The 23,169-nt window shown below is 30.5% G+C and overlaps 3 protein-coding genes across 3 annotated transcripts in view; 2 read left to right on the forward strand and 1 right to left on the reverse strand.

Moving 5' to 3' along the window:
* The first annotated feature begins 938 nt into the window (after positions 1 to 938).
* The window catches only part of LOC145312421 (uncharacterized), a 43,373-nt gene continuing 21,142 nt past the window's right edge, over positions 939 to 23,169 (forward strand). Inside the window, exon 1 of the mRNA XM_080151656.1 lies at positions 939 to 1,045. The gene's annotated coding sequence lies outside the window, so the exon portion shown is untranslated. The remainder of the gene's footprint in view (positions 1,046 to 23,169) is intronic.
* The window catches only part of LOC145306512 (uncharacterized), a 370,409-nt gene continuing 350,967 nt past the window's right edge, over positions 3,728 to 23,169 (forward strand). Inside the window, exon 1 of the mRNA XM_080148656.1 lies at positions 3,728 to 3,760. The gene's annotated coding sequence lies outside the window, so the exon portion shown is untranslated. The remainder of the gene's footprint in view (positions 3,761 to 23,169) is intronic.
* LOC145306331 (uncharacterized) lies at positions 21,189 to 22,943 on the reverse strand. Its single transcript, XM_080148423.1, has 2 exons — positions 22,147 to 22,943; positions 21,189 to 22,050 (listed from the first exon to the last, which is right to left on the reverse strand). Exon 2 carries the CDS (start codon positions 22,046 to 22,048, stop codon positions 21,428 to 21,430), a length of 621 nt encoding a protein of 206 aa, XP_080004549.1. The 5' UTR covers positions 22,049 to 22,050; positions 22,147 to 22,943; the 3' UTR covers positions 21,189 to 21,427.

The raw sequence follows: 23,169 nt of genomic DNA on the forward strand, positions 1-23,169 counted from the left end.
TTTAATCGTAATTGAGGGTATATGTCAATCTATCGCCAATTGTCTTTTACCCTAAAATAGCAGTATTTACTGTATACTATTCTTTGTATGTTAATATTTTTATTTATTGAAGATAAAATGTAACCCTATACCATCATATTGTTAGTTAAACATAAGAAAAATAATTTGATGACGTTGACGCATAAAAAATCCTCCTATTTATCCTATGTATCGTTAACTTTGTATTAGTAGCGAGGCTATACTAAAATTCACTTTGTTTGTTCTTCCGTAACGGTATGGGGAAAATGTTATTTTCTTGGCTGCTATTTAAGCTAGTTTTGGTGTAGATTCCCTGTATCTATGGGCAATTTTAACCCGCGACCGTGGCTCAACACGTAGCGCATCCGCTCGTCGTCGGGAAGGTGATAGGATCGAATCTCGGTCCGACACCGCGTCATAACTATAGACGTTAAAAATGGTTCCCACTGTTACTATGTCAGATGCGCGACGTAAATAGTCAGAGTAGGGGGAATGCCTTGGCCCAAAACAGGCGCAACTCGTTACCATGCACAGTTGGGACTTCTCAGTCAAAGGTCGTGCATCTCAGAGAGTCAGTTGTCTGATGGGCGAATGGACGCTTTACACCGCAATCATAAGCGGAGTATGTTTCAAGGTGCGTGGAGAGAGGTCTAGTTACCTAGTACCCGAAGCGACACCAAGACCCCTAGAGTCTTAATCTATGGGCAATTTGCTTGGTTTGTCGGTGATGCTTCAAGAACAGAAATACTTTTCCTTTTTATGGCAATAATTTATCTGCCCAACAACTTACTTTGTCCATAATATGCTGGTTTATTAAATAAATAAAGAATTAAAAAGAAATACTTTTACTAGTTTATTTTTAATTTTTATTTATATCAATAAAATATATGGTTACGGTTAGAATTAAATTTTCTTTTTTTAGAAATGTTAAAATGTTAATGAGCATAGCGAGCAATCCTTAAAAACAAAAGTTTAGAAATTGACATCAATTAGAGCTGAAATGAATAGAAGAATATTTACTAGTAAGGTAATGTATCATTTAGCCTATTTTTCTTAACATATAACTGCATAATTTTTGTAAATCTTTTAAATGAGTGCATCTTCTCAATGATTAGGGTCTATATGTCTGTCCATCATTCCTACTTTTCTTATTAGCTTTTATGAAAGTTAGTGGTCTGATTTTTGTGTGTGTAGATTTCCAAGCCTTTATATTCATAATACCCAACAAAAGTGTATATGATGGGAGATATAAGACAAACCCCAAACTGTCCAGATTTGAGCAAGACGATTCCTGTGACGTCATATAAAAAGGGAAGGGGGGAAGAAAATATCTTCCCTTTTCTCCCATCTCTTTTGAAGAGATTTTCTTCCCCTCTTCCCTTTTTCTTTCCGAAACGTATATGACGTAACTGGAATCGTCTTGCTCAAATCTGGACAGTTTGGGGGTTGTCAGATATAAGGGGGGAGAAGCCAATTTTATAAAACAATTTATGCAATTTTGTATCAATATTTGATAAAATATTACTATTTGTTTAATTAAATGTATAAAATATAAAATATGTGCAACTTTGCCCGTCTATCCAATCATCGAGATGGAATTTCGAACAGGATAAAGGAATAAGTAAATACTTATTACTCATTTAAAATATATTTTGAATAATGATAAGAATAAAGAAAAGGAAATAATGATTCTATTTCAATATTATTCATTGTAACTAGTTGAATTTGTATCCAGATCTCACAGACGATCTGTTACAGTTTGGTTGGAGAATTATTTAAAAAAATGCCTCACTAAAATCAGTTTGCCCCACTAAAATCAGTGAGAATAACTAAAAATTTAGAAGAGATAATTTTGCCTCACTAAAATTTTAGTGAGGCAAAAGTTTTTTTTTAAGAATTCACCTCAGGTCTCAAAAATTGAGGCCCGACTGACTGTATCCTATTTTATAAAGTAGTAAGCTTTTTTGACTGTATCGAAAGAGCTACCTAACTGTTGAACGGATATGGTTCTCCTTTAAATAGGAGCTTCTTATAGGTCAAGGGAAAGTTTTAACAATTTTTGGGGAGGGTATCTTTAAGATGACACTGCTCCCTTCCAAAAAAAAATTGAAAAATTTCTTATCAAGACTCATATTAAAACAAGGATGACAACATCCATAAGTAGCGAAGCACAAAATTTCGTGGATAGGACTGACGGTCATTGTTGTTTTCTTCAAACGACGGAAAATTTAATTTTGATATCTTTAACTGAAAAAATTTTGAAAATCGATAAATAAACACCAAAGATATGGGGGGAAATGTAAAAAATATAAAATAGCCAAAAACCTGCAAAAATGCAGTCTGACCGTCATTGTTGTTTTCTTCAAACGACGGGAAATTTAATTTTGATATCTTTAACTGAAAAATTTTTGAAAATCAATTGGGGGGAAATGTAAAAAATATAAAAATAGCCAAAAACCTGCAAAAAGGCAGTCTGACCGTCATTGTTGATTTCTTTAAATGACCGGAAATTTAATTTTGATATCTTTAACTGAAAACATTTTGAAAATCGGTCCATAAACACCAAAGATATGGGGGAAAATGTAAAAATATAAAAATAGCCAAAAACCTACAAAAAGGCAGTCTGACCGTCATTGTTGTTTTCTTCAAACGATGGGAAATTTAATTTTGATATCTTTAACTGAAAAAAAGTTTGAAAATCGGACCATAAACACAAAAGATATGAGGAAAAATGTGGAAAAAATAAAAATAGCCTAAAACCTGATAAAAAGCAATCCGACCGCCATTGATGTTTTACACCTAATTGTGCTCAATGTTGTCAAAAAATTTTAGCTTTCTATCTTTTATAGGAGCTGAGTAAATCTCATTTCCCCCATAGCGTTACGAACGGACTGACGGACAAAGTGAATTATAGAGTAGCTTCGCTACTAAAAAGGAGGGGGGGGGGGTTGACTTTTCTCCCATCCATCTTAAGTGCCTCTAGAGGTTTCTAGAGGTGAGCCGCTAGTATTTTAAAATAAAATTAAGAAAAATCACCCTTCTAACTTTAATTAACATTTTTAAAAATCTGTTTATCCCTGTTTTTCATGCTTTCAAACCATTCAAATAACTGGCTCTGAAATTTTGCAACCACTATTTATCGCCTGATAGAAAAATATCTTGCATTGTGATACACAAACTTTTTTATACGACTAAAATAATGCATATACAATGACAGGGAAACGGATCGTGATCCTAATAAATGAAATGAAGTATTAAAGCAGGAAAGAATACATGTATAGACTATACATGTATAATATTACTTAACCTCCCCTCCATTTCATATTGTAAATCTCAGCTTTATATCCTATTATATAAAGTAGTGGGTGTTTTTTTGTCTGAAGCTTAATGGATCAATAACTACTGAACCGATTGAGTTCTCCATTTGAAGTTTCACATAGGGTACAGGGTGGTTTTAGGCTATTTTAATTCTTAGATTTAAGATTTGGGCTGGTATTTGGCTACTTATAAGATATTCCAATATAAATCCTCTAGATGCTAGTGACGCATCCGCTGGTGCTTTACAAAACAAATAGAAATATGATTTTTAGTAGCGAAGCTACATTATAATTAAAAATGTCCGTCCGTTTTTTTAGTTTCAGCTACGTTTAGTAATTGTTTCGATTGTTATATAGGAATGATAGCTGTTGTCATCATATTATTTAAACAACCGAGTTAATATTGCTTGATTCACTTCTACAAGAGATGCAATTGACAATGTAGATGCTTATCTTTTAAATACATTTCGTTACTAATTCAACTGTAATGGTTGAGATATATTTATAACTGTTGAAAGTATCCTATTATTTACTTAACTTCCTAATAATTCATATAATTTTTCATCTTCTGCTGGAATATCCATGTTACTTTTATCACATTTTAATCTGTTTCGTGTGTATAGTTTGTTTTAAAATAAAACACAATGCGAGTACAAAAATTAAACGTGTAGGAAAATATTATAATTAGCGAATTAAAACAAAACAAAATTTTAAAGTTGTGCAATTTGAATGTCAAAATTAATAAAAGAGCTTTAAATATTTTTTATTAATCTTTGTAAATTTTAGTTTCTTGAAATGCATTGCAAAGTTAAAAGAAAACCTTAAAGACTGACTGAGGGACGGAACGACAAAGTGAATTATTAGGCAGCTTCGATTAGAGTTGGGGAAATGCCTTGGCGCAACCCATGTCCATTTATCGTTAAATTCTAAGTAAATTTTTTGAGATGAAAAGGTTGTTTGTCTGCAGTGTTAGGTAGGGTGTTGTTACCTACTAAAAAATTATTAACCAATAACCATCCTATAAAGTTATTACTAAATCAGGTTCATTTAATTAAATTTATGTTCAATAATTTTTTTTATCTATCCGAAAGTAATAATTTTATAGAATTTTATTTCTAAGTAAAATAAAACTACTGAACAAAAACCAATTTGATTGCTGCAAATTTGATTTTGATTTTACTGATTTTACTGATTTTGTTATTGAATTTATTTTCTATACGAGATGTAAAGTCCGTAATTTTTCAAAGAAATTTTCAAATTAAAGAATCTACTTAGTAAATCACTTTATCTGTCCGTCCGTCCGTCTGTCAATCCATCCGTAACGATATGGGGGAAATGTGATTTTTCTCGGTTGCTATTTAAGACAGACTGTTAATCTATATCTTGCAGACACCTCTTATCTAAGAGCATCCTGAATATAGCTTTCTTATCATCGAGTCGACTACAAAAAATAATCTTCATCATTTCCAGGGATCTAAAGGGATAAGAAAATGGCCGATAAAATTTATGTATATCCCCAATGATCATACACAAAATAACTACTTCTGTATATTACACTTAGTGGTTGAAACGTTTGGACACTAGACCTAATAAACCAACCACCCAATTCAATAAGAGTTCCCAAAGCTGTTAAGCTAACGAATAAGTAAACGTTGTAATTAAACATTGGGGACTAGTGTATTAAATAGCCCAATGTCCCCTTCTTCCTTGATAATTTCTCACCATTCATTTTTCAATTTTGTATTTCTTTCTCTTAAATAAACTTTTATATTATGCCGTTAAGTTAATGTTGTTTTCATCTAATGGTCTAACGAATATTAAAACCTATTGCTAATGATATTGAGGTCCTAATTGGAATTTCCGACATATGCATTCCTATTCAATGAGTGTTAAAAATGCTGTAAGTCTCAGAAAAGAGGAAAAGATATTGTTAAAACAAAGAAATTTTTAAACAAAATTTCCAATATGATTGCGTGGCAGTCAACATAGAAGATAGAAAGATAGAGAGAGAGAGAGAGAGAGAGAGAGAGAGAGAGAGACAGATAGATAGAGACATCAAGAAAGGGAAAGATATATATAGATAGAAAGGGGGGATATTAAGAGAAGGTAAAGAAATGAAATATCAGATTTAGCTATCAGTCTGGTTGCAGAATATTTTGCAAATCAAATTTACAGTATAATTTTGTCTTGCTAAAGTGACAAAAATCCTGTTTTATTAGTTTTAATAATGAGCTTTAGAAACCAGAAATCGTACTAGACTTTCCTTCAGTGAAACAGGGATAGATCTATGGATCTAAAATTGAATATTTTGTTGTCAGATTAAGAGCAATTGTTTTTCTTTTTGAAAAAACTCGGCCGTCAAATTTTCTGGCTTCGGTTTGAGTATGGCTGTGAGCAGCTGTAGGTGGCTTAATTTATTTGATAAGGATTCTCCAAATTAACCTCATTGGAGCAACGTGGATTTTTGCCACTGGTGAAACTAAAGCCTCTGTAAAACTGTGCAGAAGAGTGCGGCTTCTAACCAGGCTTTGTAGGAAGGCTGTGGCTAAGAGTGTTGTAGCCGTAAGGATGAGGGTGACCGCGGCTTAGGCTGAGGATAATTTGGTAGCTTTTGTAAGCCTTGCTTAATTAGGGTGAGAATGAATAATATTTCTCATTTCCCTATCCCCGTATCCTTGTTTTCTCCAGAGTCTATTCTTTTTATTGGGTAAATAGTGACCCTTGTTGAAAATACAATTCTTAACAATTTTGCATGTACGCAAAAATACAAAATAATAACAAGGACGATCAATACAAAAGTTGTACAGTTACACTGCTGCAACAAATAAATTTATTGGTCATATTCTAAGATATTCATAATTTCATTTAAGAACATTTTGATAAATATAGTAATCTATTAAAAAACAGTGCCTTATTTTTGAGAATAGTTTTAAAATATTCTTAATTCAAATTCTTAATTAAGCCGCATGATATGTAGGAAGAAGCAGTAACTCGAAGCCGCAGCCAATCTTAAAAGTTTAGATTAAGCAGAAGCCGCTTGGATTCCGAGCCTTGCATAATTAAATAAAGTTATATCTATCTAATAAGATAAATGAACTACTGGCATAAAAACCGGATTTTTTATTCCAACTATCAGTATTGTATAATATGTTTACAAAAATTAATTTTAATCCTATCTATAATACAAAGTAGAACGATGTATGTCTGTCCGTCTGTCTGTCCGCCTGAAGCTTAAGATCTCAGTAACCACTGAACCGATTGGGCTCTACTCTTCAGGGAATATACCTACTGGTCCTGTGATGGTTTTAAGCTATTTTCTTGGGGGGTGGGACACCCCCAACCCCCTCAAAAATGAAAAATACCCCCCCCCCAAAAAAAATTATTTTACTTTTTCTTTTTAAATCTAAAATACGAAAAATTAGGTTGATCAAACCTCTTGGGGTAAGCCCCCAGAGGCTAGGGGCGAAGCCGCTAGTTATTAATAAAGTAAGATTTTTTTGTCTGTAGCTCCTGCACAAATTGTGTTCTCCATTTAAGGTAAGCTTCCCATTGGTCTCGGGATTTGTTTAAGCTATTTTGATTTCAGATTTAAATCTCGGGCTGGTTTTAGACTATTTATCTTCCATTTCCTATTTCTTCTAATACAAAGCCTGAAGATACTAGGGGCGCAGCCGCTAGTTTAAAGTAAAGTGTTTATAATTACAGTAAATCCTCATGATTTACCTTTAAATTTTTGTAAGAAAACGTTTTGATTTCCCCTACCGTATTTCTTGGATAGTTGATATAAAATGAAAATATTCGATGAAAATATTCAAAACAATGAAGAAAAGAAAATGTAAAGTTATCATAATAGAGATAATTTAGAGACATACTTTCTAAAACAACCAATAGCATAACAGTCCCAGCAAGATATTTCGCCATAGAGTCGCCTTCGAACTCGTGCAATATATGAACCGATTCCTATGCTACCTCGAATCCCATTCGCCATGAATTAACACCTAATTTTTTGGCAATAAATGTTGGAAAATAGGCCTTTCAAGCAAAAGGTAGCACGCGAGTTCGCCATCGATATCATAGCAGAGAATGAGGCGAAGAAGCACAATAGTAGCATATTAAATTAAAAGAGAGAGAGAAACATATCTTACTCTTTATTAAATTAAGCCGGGAATGGTATGATCTCTTTCGCTCTTTTAATTTATGCTACTCTGCTACGATATCAATGGCGAACTCGCATGCTACCTTTTGCTTGAAAGGCCGATTTTTCCAATATTTATCGCCAAAAAAATTAGGTGGTAATTCATAAGCTACCATTTGAGATATCAAACAACGTAGCATGCTACCTTTTTTTCTAAAGTTTCGCTGGGGTGAAGGTACATTCCAGAGAGGTCATTGGTTCAAATATTTACAGACTTTTGTACGTTTCAACATAATTTTTTCATTTTGTTCGCATTAAAAGTCAGCTATAAATTGTCGCATATCGTAGGATAAAGCTTTTCTTGGGTAAATTATTTCGTCTGAAATGTATAATGTGAAGCATATGACTAAACATTTAATAAGATAGTTATGAATAGTTGAATCTATAAAGATAAATTTACCTTTCTAAAAACTATATCATCGAAATATTTCGTCCCCCTTATCTACTATATAACAAAAAATAAACAAAGATTTTTGTGCTAAACATCCCTTTTTTTAAATTGACGAAAAATGGGGTCAGATGGGCCATCTAGATATATTTTTTCTATTGTTATCCTCTAGGGTAGAGAGGCAAATCCGATTATTTATCATACAATCAATTAAGTAAAAAACTAATTTTTATAATCTTCATTTTTTGTATTTGACTATCTAACCAATAAATGTATAAATATAGATGTATAACCAGACAACTAACTGGATCCCAATGTTAGGAACCTTTTTTGTTTTAGCAATTTGTTTTCTGCCCTTTTGTATCGACCTGGCTGATGCTATTGGTAGATTTTAAAAGACCTAATAGAAAGTCGGCACTGGGTCCGCGGGGTGGTGACATACAGTTATTTAACCCCTTCCCTCTCTATTGTTTTACTCTAATATTTTATAACCTCTTCTATCCAATGATGATAAACCAAAGTTCTTCTGTGGTAGAAAAATATCTATTTTGGGGAAAGTTTATGAATATTTTTGGTTCTAATACTATTACTTGTATACTATTGTAAACTGGAATGTTTTGCTTATTTTCCTTTATTCCTATAATAATCATGTTTATAAATTGTAACGTTAAGACAACGTCACATTTCTGGACAAACTTACACACAAAACAATTCACAGAAAATGATTGTTAGAATAAGAATATTCGTGAGATGCCAACTGCCAAAGAACAAGTTGACATGTGTCTAAATCTCACAGGAACCAAAAATAACACAGGAAAAAAAGGATATTGGAGAAAAAATATCTCAACACATTTTTTTTCCTATTGTCGATACTTTCCTCGAAAAATTTTATAGACATTTAAAGGACCTATAAGAAACTTTACTGTAAAGGGAAACCAAATCGGTCCGGCGGTTATCGATATCCTTCACTACACACAGACTGCAAATATTTTTAACTTTTATCCTATAATACTAAGTATCCAGGTTTTTTTTGTCTAAAGCTTAAGATCTCAATAACTGCTGATCCGCTTAGGTTCTCAATTTTAGGTAAGCTTCACTTAGGTCCTGTGATGCTTTTAGGCTATTTTATTTTCAGATTTAAGTGATAATATCATGTTATTCTTCTAGCACCTCTCTGACCTCTTGAATGCTAGGGACGAAGCCACTAGCATAATTATATTACACTGAATTCAAAACGCGAGCATTTATTCCTGATTCTGAGGACAAGTTTAATATGTTATACATACTAAATATTCAAACATTTATTTTCTTACAAAGAATTTCAAATCACGCAGTCAAATGTATACTGTTAAGATTTTTCAGCTCCATTTTAGAACATTTACCCGTACGTCCGTCATGATTTAAATTTAAATACGTTGTCTTCTTTATAAAACTATTTTAAATATAAAAATATAGAAAGCACTTCCTAAAACTGGCTATCAATATCTACCCCTCCGCCTAATTTAAAAAAATGTAACAGAAGGGGGTAATTTTCCCGTCTAACCTCCTCCTATTTTTTTTTTTTTTTAATTAGGTTGAGACTTTATGTGCTTGACTATGGACTTTGAGGGAAAGCGCTTGAATTGCTAGACAAGATAATATGGAACTTTATTATCTTTATGGAATTGTTCCATAGAAAAGGCTACGAAAAAATAAACTAAGAAATAATCAAAAATTTGCTCTTTATTTGTTGTAAAATCAGTTATAACTGTTTTCTTTTCAGTCATAGTTATAGAGATTCTTACAAAATTGTGCCTAATCATCATAGGAATATATCTTAGAGATATATGTATAATCTAGTCAATTGAATGATTCTATTAATTTAAAACTTTCTCTGAAAAAAAACTAAAAAGATAAGTCGTGTAGTTGAATTGCTATCTAAAAGAATTTTAATAGTCATATACTTGATTTATATTTTATAACAGAAATGAATTATGACACAAAATTCTACGGATCGATATTATTTAAATAGTTGATAAGTTTGGTTTTATTATTCACATGATATATGCGCTGATATATTTAATGTGGAAAATTAGACTGTCACAAATTTACAAGATAATCATTATAATTATAATTAAGTTGTACATATTTCAAAAAAAGTCTTTGTTTAAACACGGTTTTATTTCCTGCGCTATTAGACTAAGGCATTCTATGCAATTTCTCCTTTTAGTGCAGAGTTATCCTTAGGTTCAGATTCCTATAAGCCCCTTGAAGGTTTGTCACTACTTTAAAAGAAAAAAATTACCAAAACAAATTGTTTCTTCATTTTTCTTTTAAATCTGAAATCAAAACTGAGGCGCCTATAATCCAAACCACCTATCAAAGTGCCCAGTATCAGTCTAATATACATAAAAATAAAACATACATAATTCTATAAAAAGTAACATAAAATATGTATTATGTACCAGTCTAATATACATAAAAATATAACATACATAATTCTATAATAAGTAAAAAAAAATATGTATTATGTACCAGTCTAATATACATAAGAATATAACATACATAATTCTATAATAAGTAAAATAGAATATGTATTTAAACCAGTCTAATATACATAAGAATATAACATACATAATTCTATAATAGGTAAAATAGAATATGCAATTTGTACCAGTCTAATATACATAAAAATATAACATACATAATTCTATAATAAGTAAAATAGAATATGTATTATCTACCAGTCTAATATACATAAGAATATAACATACATAATTCTACAATAAGTAAAATAGAATATGTATTATGAATATAATTTATGAGACTAATAAAATATCAGGCAAATTTTTTAACAGTAAATTAAAAATGCATAGGTTTTTGTTGATTAATAAGTAGAGCAGCAAAAATAAACTGACAAAATTTCAAATAAAAACAGCAAATCAAAATGATTAATTAATATCTATAATACAAAGGAGCTTGATGTCTGTCCGTCCGTATTTCCGTCCATCTGTCTGTCCCTTAAGATCTCGGTAACCACTTAACCGATTGGATTCTACTCCTTAGAGAATAAATCTACTGGTCCTGTGGTGGTTTTAGGATATTTTCTTGGGGGGTGGGACACCCACAACCCCCCAAAACAAAAAAATACCCGCCCTATTTTTTTTCCTGAAAATTTCAATTTTTTTTTATTACCTCTTGGGGCAAAGTCCCTAGAGGCTAGGGGCGAAGCCGCTATTAGATTATAAGATAATTGTTAAGAAAAGAAGTGCCTTAGAACCAAAATTAAAATGTGTAAGAAATAGGTTCTGACAGACTAACGGAATGCTGTAGTAATACATGGTCTTTTACAAATTAATATTGTAACCAAAATTGTCTATGTATATAATTAAGGTTATTTACTAAGTATATTTGCGATTACTTTTATTTAATGAAATCTTCCAACTTTTAACATTTACAAAACAGCCTGCTTTATTGCATCAAGATCCATGACAGATCTATATAGGAAATAAACGTCTATAAATGAGCTCGAATCTTCCAAGAGTATAGTGTATAAAACTTATAGTGCTCCAATAATCCCTATTAAATTCTCATTGACCAGAACGTTAAGACCCATTATTCTACTTTTAGCATCACAAATTTAGTTTTTTTTAATTCATGTTGCTATTTAAATAACATTGAAGTATTTGATTTCTATTCATAAAAGAGAAAACTTAATTTTATATTATATTAAATCTAAGAAAACTTAGTTTTAAAATGAAATGATTCATGCGACACTCCCGAAATGTGGTCAGATATTGAACTAAACATTTCAACCCTTTGAGGACGATAAATTGAAATGAAGAATATTAGGGTTTCAATCTTTAAAATATGATAAAAAAATGGAGCAAAAATGAACATTTAATAAGAGAATAAAATTTGTAAGGCAAGGAGCGATAGTATTTAAAAAGAGTAATTATCTCTGATATTTAATAACATTAACAAGGATGACAAAATCCGTAAAATAGAAACATTAATCAATTCTACTAAAGAACATTAAGAAATATAGAGTAACTGCACTTAAAATAGAAAATATTTAGATTTCAGCAAAAATTTAAGTAAATATGTCATTTAACAGCTTAAATAAAAGTTATTTTATTTGGACATACTAACGTCATGGTGATAGGGCTATCAGAACTATCTGTTAGGGACGTACGGATGGACAGATCAACCCCCACTGTAGAAAAGTTTGGCTTTTAACAAGAAATAGATCATTAACATTATACAACCCTTTTACCCCATTTCCTTCTCTTTTACTGGATGAAAGAACTAACCAATAGATATGGTCCATACTGGCAAGCTATATAGGGAATATTAACACAATTTTCAGCCATTGAATAGCAAATGAGAAAATTACTTTTTCCTCTAATCCTAGCCAACAGACGAACGGACGGACATTTTGAATTATAAATAAGCAATTATAATAACAAATGTCTATTATAATCTTGATTAAAAATTTAACCAATCTAATTTTTATAGCAGCTGAGAAAACAAATATTTTAGAGTGAATTATAGAGTAAGAAGGATAATTTCAATTCAAAAATTTCTTTTCCTCAGGGAAGGAGGTAACATATGACTGTAAATTACACTGTTAACCAAAGTTTAGTAACCACTTTGACTAAAAAACTTAATCAGTGTTTCATCAGTTCTAAACAAGAAGTGTTCAAACTTTTAAATCAACTGAAGGCTTACACCTGTTTATCATCATGGGGGATGTAAAATAAATATAAAACATTATTTCCTAAGATCCCTGAGTTTAAAAATCATCAACAAAGATGATAATATCCATAAGTAGCAAAAATCCTAATAGTAAAAGTAAAACTCAAAAGCAAAAAGAAGAAAACGCGGCATAACCAACAGACAGACGAACGATGATCAGTGCAGTGGTCATACAAAACTTCACACAAAATATTAGTATTCTATAGACAGAATAACGGACTAAGTAAGGAATAAAAATTTTAAACTTTTCGCTACTAACATTTAACAGGTAAATAAGGATGACAACATCCATAACTATAGAAGTTCTTGAATTTAAAAAAAAACAAAAGGCAAAGCAAATAAAAGCAAAAAGGGTGCACAACAGAGAGACATATAAAGAAATGATGCATAGTGAATCTTTACACAAAAAATATCTTCGATAAAAGCTGGGAAAATTATTTAAGAGCATTACTGATAGACCGACAGACAATATTATTCTTAGAGTAGAGGTGCATTGGTCAGCAAACATACAAGTCTTCTGTCTTAACCCTGAAAGATCGGGCCCTCTACAAATTCTTAACTGATCGGATTTTATACCTTAATAATTGCATTAGCCTTCTACCTTTCCAGTACGGATATTTAATATTCTCAAGAGCATTACAGACCAGCGAACAACGTGAGCTCTAGGCTAGTTAAGTTATATGGATGTTTTCTTGATGACAACGTCAAATGCGTTTATAAAGTCAAACTGCTCCTAATAGTGCCGGAGAGGCCATAGATGATGAGTAAGAAAATATTTATAATCCTATTATTTATAGTAGTAAGGATATTTTGTCTGTAACTTAATATCTCAATAACTACTGAACTGATTGGGTTCTCCATTTTAGGTAAGATTCATATAGGTACTTTGATGGTTTTAGGCTATTTAATTTTCTGATTTAAGTCTTGGGATGGTTCAAGCTCCTTTCTGCCCTTTTGAATATAGAGCGCCAGGATGCTAGGAAGGCGGCCACCTAATCATTCTATAAATTAAACTAAGAGGCGTGGGGCTAATTTAATCTACCTTTCTCCCTACAAGCATTAAAGAAAAAATTTAATAAGATAAGTTGCAATTATACTCGAATTCTCACCCCCCACTCTCAACTCTTGGCTAGCTCTTAAAATAGAAAATAAATTCGTTATTTCTAACAAGACTTTGATCTAAGGTTGTTCGAAGATTTTTGAAACCAATGATGTGTCTACTAGATATTTAAAATATTAACTATTCTAAACCCTAAACGTATCGTATTTCGAGAAAATTTGGAAGGGAATTTAGAGATATGAAAATATTGAAATTGGGGAATATTAATTTACGTGTGCAAGAATTCTATTTCAAAAATAGGATATTTATTCCCCTCTCCCTTCGTTCAAAAATACATCCCTATTTCTATTTTTCTAAATATTCAAATTTCTTAATATTTATTTACGAAGTACTTCGTAAATAAATAGAAGATTTTGAAAAATAATAAATTTTTACGTTTTATATTTCTATTTCGAAATAAATCACGCAATCTTAAATTAAGTATGTTCGTTAAACAATTCCGAAATAAAATTTACTAGATATATTAGACTTTTAGGTTCTTTCTATGAAATTAATGTGATGACATAATTTCCTTACTCCAAAAAGTCTACCTGTTAAGAATACGACATTTTAGACGTCTTACTTTTTTCATTGCTTTTTTTACAGGGTAAAATAAAAATTCTTCCTAATATTAAAAAAGGATAATTTTGCATTACGTAAAAAAAGTATATAACGATAATGAAATATATTAAAGTTAACTTATAATAGTTTGTAATTGTATTTGTAACAATATATTTATAGATTCCCTGTTATTTGATATCATCCGTTTCCGGTGTATGCTGTTATATCAGGGATAAATATATACACAAAAATTCCTCCAACAAATTTTTATTATTTACCGTGGTCAAAACATATTAAAAAATCTTATTTTAAAAAATGTAAATATAACGAAATAAATTATATTGAAGTTTCTAATTACCCATGTACATTTCTACCTCGTGCACCTCGTGCACACACACATAGTTCTTCAGTCCTTATTTGAATTTCAGAGTGTATTGACACGTCATACTACGCGTTAGTTAGATACAAAGAAAAGTGAAAAATAATAAAAAATTCATATACAATGTGAAAACTTCAAATGGAATTATATTAATACAATAAAATAAAGTGATAAATATTATTTGCAATTGAAAATATAGTTATAAAAAAAAGAAGAAAGAAACAAAGTCAAGTGTCAACACAAGATCATCATCTAATTCTGTACTGTCGTCCGAAAAGGATTATTGTAGTCTATTGTTTTGCGTGAATGTCATAAGAGTACATGTACGTCAAAATAATAGGCTATGTTTTCTATTTCGGAAGGCGGTACACATAATCATTTAGTAGAGTATATTAAGGTAAGGATTTTGTAATAATTTGTAAATATAAAGTGAAAAGTCTGTTCGTTATAACTTAATTATTCTTATTTTGCCTTTTGGTAATTTCAATTTTAAACGCACAGATTTTATACTGTGAATAATTCGGCAAGCTCCATACTTTGTTTTTAATTATGTTTATTTTTTATTTTTTTATATCGTTCCAAAATTACAAAGTATCGGGTGTGTTTTATCGATAAGTCTTAGTCTTACCTAAAAATATTGAATCCCTGTGGTCGAAAAGAATTTCCATGCATTTTTTTACGTCGTTCAGAACGGCTCGGCTCCACATTAGTTAAAAGTGAGTTTTTACAGTAATAATATGATTTAACGGTCTATTTCCTTAAATTAAACTTAAAAACCATATGTTACCAAATATACACACATCCGCAGCCGTATTTCTAGATTCGGCTCCGCGTTTTTTTGCGTTGAAACTCGTTTTTAAATGTACGCTCATATTAAACCTGATTATCAAGCTGTTTTTAAACAAATTTACTTACAATTTTGCTTTGACTCTTATATATTCGCATTCTGATAATTCAGTTCTGACATTAATGTCCGTATTTTTTTTACATTTTAACAACAAATTTTTATCATATCCTAATATCTTAGGGCATAACCTAATACCTTAGGGCATATCCTAATACCTGTATATCCTAATACCTTAAGGCATATCTTTATACATTAGGGCATATCCTACACCCCTATATCTTAATACCCTACAGCATACCCTGATACCTGCATATCCTATTACCCTAGGGCATAACCTTATACCTTAGGACATAACCTTATACCTTAGGGCATAACCTAATACCTTAGGGTATATCCTAATACATTAGGGCATAACCTTATACCATAGGGCATTTCTAACTATTTCAAATTTGTATTCACTTAATTTTGTGAATTGTAAATCTAAAAAATACATTGCTTAAAATTATTGACCTAGCTCTCTAAATCAAACATATTATTATTTATTATTTCTGGACACATTGTTACATTTAAATGTCTGAACTAGTTATAAGTTTTGTTAATGCTAAAGCTAACTAATCCTTAGCCAAAAGTAACAGTAAAAGTCCCCTTAATTTCTATCTATTATTCGTTTTTTGAAATATATAAAAATGGGGATTGGGGATCGAAATAGACCAACTCAAGTGCAAATCCGCTAGAATAATGATTAAAGCTATATAAAATAAAATAAACACATTTATTTGTTGTTTTACAGTGAAATGGTTGATTTAATTTTGTGTATTCAGGGTGCTGTCATTAACACACATATTCACTAATTAAAACACAATATCCTTGTAGTTTATTAAGGTACAGTATTAACTACCGTATTGCTTTATCTTATTTCTAGTTTGAAGCATTTCAAGACAGGGATCTAAAGGAAAAAGCCTATTCATGATACACAATTTATCCACTTATTTATATTACAATTAGTGGTTGAATTTTTTTGAAACTTAATGAACCAACCAATCATTGAAAATCCGCAAAGTTCTTAAGCTAACAAATAAGAAAAATATTATAAAACTTTTGGGTCTAATTCACTGTCCCCTCCTTGATTTTGATTTGATTTTTCACATATAAGTCGCGGCTTAAAGCCAAAAATTTAATAAGGCCGATCTAATAAGTGAAAGATAAAAAGACTTTTTTGACTTTAAAAAAAAAATATATTTCAGAACTCCACATTAATTTTGTTCATTTAAAAATTGTTATAATATTAAAAACAAAATAGGTATTGAAAAAAAATATTAGAATTTTGCAACTAATAAACATATTTTTTTAAGGAGGTACAAAATTGATATTATAAGTGTAAAAGTTACTTTCAAATAGAACATAGATAGTTCATTTAAACTTAAGAAAATAACAAAGTATCTGAAATCAATGAATTTCTATATAAATAAATTTATTATGAAATGGGCTCGGTTGCTGTCATTCTCCCCAAAAATCAACAAGAGTAAGAAAATGTTTTCCACAGAGGTCATATTTATATGGGAATTACTTACCCCACCCATAAGTTCAGCCACAACTGACAGAAATTGTGTTACTTTTGCAACTGAAAAATATTCTAAAATTATAAAAAATTATTAGGTTAATCTATAGGCGAACGTTTATTATTTTTGTCTTATGTTACTTCATTGTGCTTTTTAGTTTATTATTTATGATAAAATTCTAATTTTTGATTAAAATATTTATTTGTAAATCTGCAGATGGCTAGCTAGAGATATTGGCTAAAAATACAACAGGAGTATTTTTGCAATATTTTTCTTACAAATTTGCTCAACACTTTCATGTGTAAATAACGTTATAGGTACATAAATCACATTTTTTATTGCAGAAAAACAAAAATAAACTAAGGAACAAATATCTTTTCTTGTAAAAAGTATTTTTTATTTATCCTAATATATGGCAAAGCAAAAAATACAAAAAAAGAGACAAAGTTTGATTTTTCCTTTTTCAAGTAATCTTACTTTGATACATTTGATTATAAAACATACAACTTTTTCTTTGTTATTTTCAAGTAATTTTCACCATTTTTATGTTTCTTTACTAAAAAATATGCTGCTTTTAAAAACAAAATGTAACTGATTTGATAATAAATTTACGAAATATGGTTAATTTTTTAATGTTGACAAGGATTAGATGTAACTGATCAAAAAGTTTCTTGGTATCTTTAAATCCGTCTGAAGGCTGCTTGATTAGATACTATACTAAATACTAGATCCTTAGCTATTAACTATGTATTATGCACAATCATGTTCTTGCTGAATAATAATATTTTATAGAGCAAATTAGAGTATTGGTGAGTAAACATTCAAATTAAGCAAAATTTAATATTGTCAATATGACGTTTACGGGATAATAATTTTGTAATTAGCGTAGCAACACTTTTCCATATAAAAGAACATTTTTACGGTAAAAATTGAAATATGTGAATTATTTTACAAGCTGTTTTTTTAAAATTACAGCAGATATTGTAAATAAATCATTAGTTATTGATATTGAATCTTAAACACTATTTTTTTTAATTGTATTGAGCAAAAAGTCCAATTCCTCAGTTGACTTATTGCAGGAATAAAGACAGGCCTTAGTTATAGAGTTAGCTATACAAATAACGTGATAAAAATGAGTGATTATCCATATCTTTTTTAGGGGTTTTCTTTCCAACTTCTCCTCTCATCTCCCTCATTTTTATAACGTCACATGGCTGATTTTTAGTTCACTTTGTCCCTCCACAAAATTGTCATTGGAGTCAAATATGAAATTTATTGAAAAATGAAATTGTCTAAAAATATTGAGCAAGTTGTCCAATTAGATTTTGTCATTTTTCAATTTATCCAATTTGTCTCATTTTTGTTCCAACCCTTCTGATAATCAGGGGTAATAGTGGAATTGTATTCTGAAAAACAATTATTTTGAATAACAATACCCAAAGATTTTAGTTTAGGGACTTTCCAAATTTCTGATAATATAAAAAGGTTGAAAACTGTATTAAATTCAAAAAGCCTCAGAATTTTACCACATCACAAATATCTAAAAATTGGGAATAGTTTTTTATTGCATCTCATTATTAACAGCTTTCAGCGGATATAAAAATTATAATTATAAGATTAATACCAGTTGTTTAGCCCAGAGATGCCGAAGGCACGGGCTAAAAAAACTGTTTTTAATCTTCTGATTGTACATTTCTATCTTCATAGAAAACTGGATATAATACAATGCTTTACATGATTTTACGGTATGGCTGAGAACCGGTTCTAATCCACCGGATAATAATCGGATTCAAAGCGATACTGGACAATATTTTGTTCCAATGTCTATCCACAAACTATCCCCACATTGTCAGTGTCTATCAGAGTAAAATGTTGTAAAATAATATAATTGACCTACAATCTTTTCTCCCCCTATTTTTAAAACAAGGAAAATAATCTACAAAACATTTATTATAAATATGAATAAGGCATAACGAACAAAGACTTTTACAGGATTATTTACCTCAATGATGTGTCTACTAGATATTTAAAATATTAACTATTCTAAACCCTAAACGTATCGTATTTCGAGAAAATTTGGAAGGGAATTTAGAGATATGAAAATATTGAAATTGGGGAATATTAATTTACGTGTGCAAGAATTCTATTTCAAAAATAGGATATTTATTCCCCTCTCCCTTTGTTCAAAAATACATCCCTATTTCTATTTTTCTAAATATTCAAATTTCTTAATATTTATTTACGAAGTACTTCGTAAATAAATAGAAGATTTTGAAAAATAATAAATTTTTACGTTTTATATTTCTATTTCGAAATAAATCACGCAATCTTAAATTAAGTATGTTCGTTAAACAATTCCGAAATAAAATTTACTAGATATATTAGACTTTTAGGTTCTTTCTATGAAATTAATGTGATGACATAATTTCCTTACTCCAAAAAGTCTACCTGTTAAGAATACGACATTTTAGACGTCTTACTTTTTTCATTGCTTTTTTTACAGGGTAAAATAAAAATTCTTCCTAATATTAAAAAAGGATAATTTTGCATTACGTAAAAAAAGTATATAACGATAATGAAATATATTAAAGTTAACTTATAATAGTTTGTAATTGTATTTGTAACAATATATTTATAGATTCCCTGTTATTTGATATCATCCGTTTCCGGTGTATGCTGTTATATCAGGGATAAATATATACACAAAAATTCCTCCAACAAATTTTTATTATTTACCGTGGTCAAAACATATTAAAAAATCTTATTTTAAAAAATGTAAATATAACGAAATAAATTATATTGAAGTTTCTAATTACCCATGTACATTTCTACCTCGTGCACCTCGTGCACACACACATAGTTCTTCAGTCCTTATTTGAATTTCAGAGTGTATTGACACGTCATACTACGCGTTAGTTAGATACAAAGAAAAGTGAAAAATAATAAAAAATTCATATACAATGTGAAAACTTCAAATGGAATTATATTAATACAATAAAATAAAGTGATATATATTATTTGCAATTGAAAATATAGTTATAAAAAAAAGAAGAAAGAAACAAAGTCAAGTGTCAACACAAGATCATCATCTAATTCTGTACTGTCGTCCGAAAAGGATTATTGTAGTCTATTGTTTTGCGTGAATGTCATAAGAGTACATGTACGTCAAAATAATAGGCTATGTTTTCTATTTCGGAAGGCGGTACACATAATCATTTAGTAGAGTATATTAAGGTAAGGATTTTGTAATAATTTGTAAATATAAAGTGAAAAGTCTGTTCGTTATAACTTAATTATTCTTATTTTGCCTTTTGGTAATTTCAATTTTAAACGCACAGATTTTATACTGTGAATAATTCGGCAAGCTCCATACTTTGTTTTTAATTATGTTTATTTTTTATTTTTTTATATCGTTCCAAAATTACAAAGTATCGGGTGTGTTTTATCGATAAGTCTTAGTCTTACCTAAAAATATTGAATCCCTGTGTTCGAAAAGAATTTCCGTGCATTTTTTTACGTCGTTCAGAACGGCTCGGCTCCACATTAGTTAAAAGTGAGTTTTTACAGTAATAATATGATTTAACGGTCTATTTCCTTAAATTAAACTTAAAAACCATATGTTACCAAATATACACACATCCGCAGCCGTATTTCTAGATTCGGCTCCGCGTTTTTTTGCGTTGAAACTCGTTTTTAAATGTACGCTCATATTAAACCTGATTATCAAGCTGTTTTTAAACAAATTTACTTACAATTTTGCTTTGACTCTTATATATTCGCATTCTGATAATTCAGTTCTGACATTAATGTCCGTATTTTTTTTACATTTTAACAACAAATTTTTATGTGACCTAATTATCCGATTGGTCTGATTTTTGGTTTACTGATGTTTGAATGTACAATAATATAAGCGAAGCGGCAAGTACGCATTTTTATTTTTTTCCATCACCCTTTAATTGAAATTCAAATTTATTTTTGGATATTTAGTATTTACTTTCATTTGATGTCCAACTTATTTACTCTAGAATCTCGAGCAAGAGACCATCCACACATAAAGACACAAGACAAGTATGATTTGAGTAATGTTTTTGGCTTCGCTACTTATTGATTATTCATCCTTGTTAAATTAAATAACAATACTGCAAAAAAAATAAATATATCAATAAACAGTTTTTTGGGTTTTATTACAACATTTATTTTATAATGGTAATGATACAGATATTTAAAAAACACAAAATTATTTCATTAAATTATTTGTTTTACTTTTACTTCTACTTTATTTCTTTCCAACATAATTAATATGATAAACATATTTACAAAAATTATTTCACTTTTCCAGTTCCTTGGTTGCTGTCTTCTTGGTAACTTTTACCTGTCTATCCCAAAATGCTTGGGACTTCTTGGGGACTAGCTTGTTCATCTTCAAGAACATGATGGCGTGGATGGTGTCTTTCTCTAGGTTATAGCGCCTCGATGAGTAAACTAATTTGAGGTGTGAGAAAATTCTCTCACACCTCGCATTAGAAACAGGTAAGTTGTTGAAGTTGGTCATCAAACTGACAAGTCCAGGTGGATAACATATCTGCTCTGCAACATGTTCATACCTGGCAGTAAGCATCCTGTGGCTTGCGGTCATTGCTCCTTGTTTGTACAGTTTCTGGCGTTCTTCAACATCGAAATCCTTGGACTTAGATTTTTTGACTTTCGCAATTTCCTCCTTTATCTTAGCGACTTCACGTTGGTAACCGTATGTCAAGGCATGCAACTTGGATTCTTCTATATTATTCCAATCCTTCAGCCCAGCTTTCAGGTGTTTCTTCATGACGTCCAGGGGATCCTTCTGTTTGTCACGTTGTTCTTTCTTTTTCTTCTTGGCTGCTGCTTGAGCCTGAATTTCTTTGAACTCTTGTTGTTTGTTCCATAACATCTTTTGGATGGGTGTCATCATGCCTGTAATACATAAATATAATTAATAAAAATGATAATTGAATTATTTAACTAATGTTATTATTATTATCTATTTTAATTAATATTGTATATCTTTACCTGTGGGAGGTGCAGTTTCTGGAGAATCGTACTCGTCAGCTTCGGAATCCTCATTGTCGGCATCCGCATTAGCACTACGCAGGTCGGCCTCTTCATCTGCCTTTTCTTCAGGACTTAGGTTGGCTCTCAGTGAGATTCAGTGTAGCCGTTCACCCAACAACCTACAATTTTTGGGTGCTTGTTGTAAGATTGTTTTTGCTTCATCCTGTGTCACCGTAAAGCTTTGTGTGCCACTCGCAATCATTTCCAAATGACTGCGTGACAGGGGGTGTAGGTAGAGACAGACTTGCCAGCCTGCATTAGTACGGACAATCTTGTTAACTCTCAGGTGAAGGAACTTGAATACACGTCTAGCGAATAAGTTGCCAGGCATACTTGTCCGTAGGGTAAAGAACACCGTATCCAGCATGGTGAACATCTGGACGATTGTGGCCTCATGGGCTTGGGCGGGAATTGTCAGCATGGTGTCCACACACTCCAACACTTGCAGGACTTCTCTGAGGGCAAGAACCTGGTCAGGTGTTGGCCACAGATTGTCAAACTTCTTGTTGACTAAAATAAAAATTAAAAATTAATTCTATTGATATATACAGTTCTAATTTTTAATTAAGGGAACGAGAGAAGAAATAATTTATTTAGTTTAAATTTTAATAAACTTCTATTTGTTACCTTTCTCTTTTGTTTAATTAAGGGACAGAGAGAAATTTAAGTTGGTAATTTTGTTAGTTTTAAATTGTTGTTTAAATTATAATTAACTTTTTTGGGTTTACCTTTCTGATCCTGCACGGATTTTTTCACCTTCTGAAGTAGTTGTTTGTTGTCAAACAACTTTAAGAACCGCTTTATCATGTTCATTCTGGAGCTCCATCTCGTCTCCACGTATCTGGTAAGCATGCATTTAAACTTAATTTAGTGAACCGCATATTTTATCCTGGTTAAATGGTTAAACTACATTTATATGGCATATATTTGAAAAAATTTCAATTTTCTACCACATAGTTTTTAAAATGTCAAGACTTGAAA

The sequence above is a fragment of the Acartia tonsa genome, chromosome 2 (assembly GCF_053477335.1).
Source record: "Acartia tonsa isolate MP-2025a chromosome 2, ASM5347733v1, whole genome shotgun sequence".
Taxonomy (NCBI): domain Eukaryota; kingdom Metazoa; phylum Arthropoda; class Copepoda; order Calanoida; family Acartiidae; genus Acartia; species Acartia tonsa.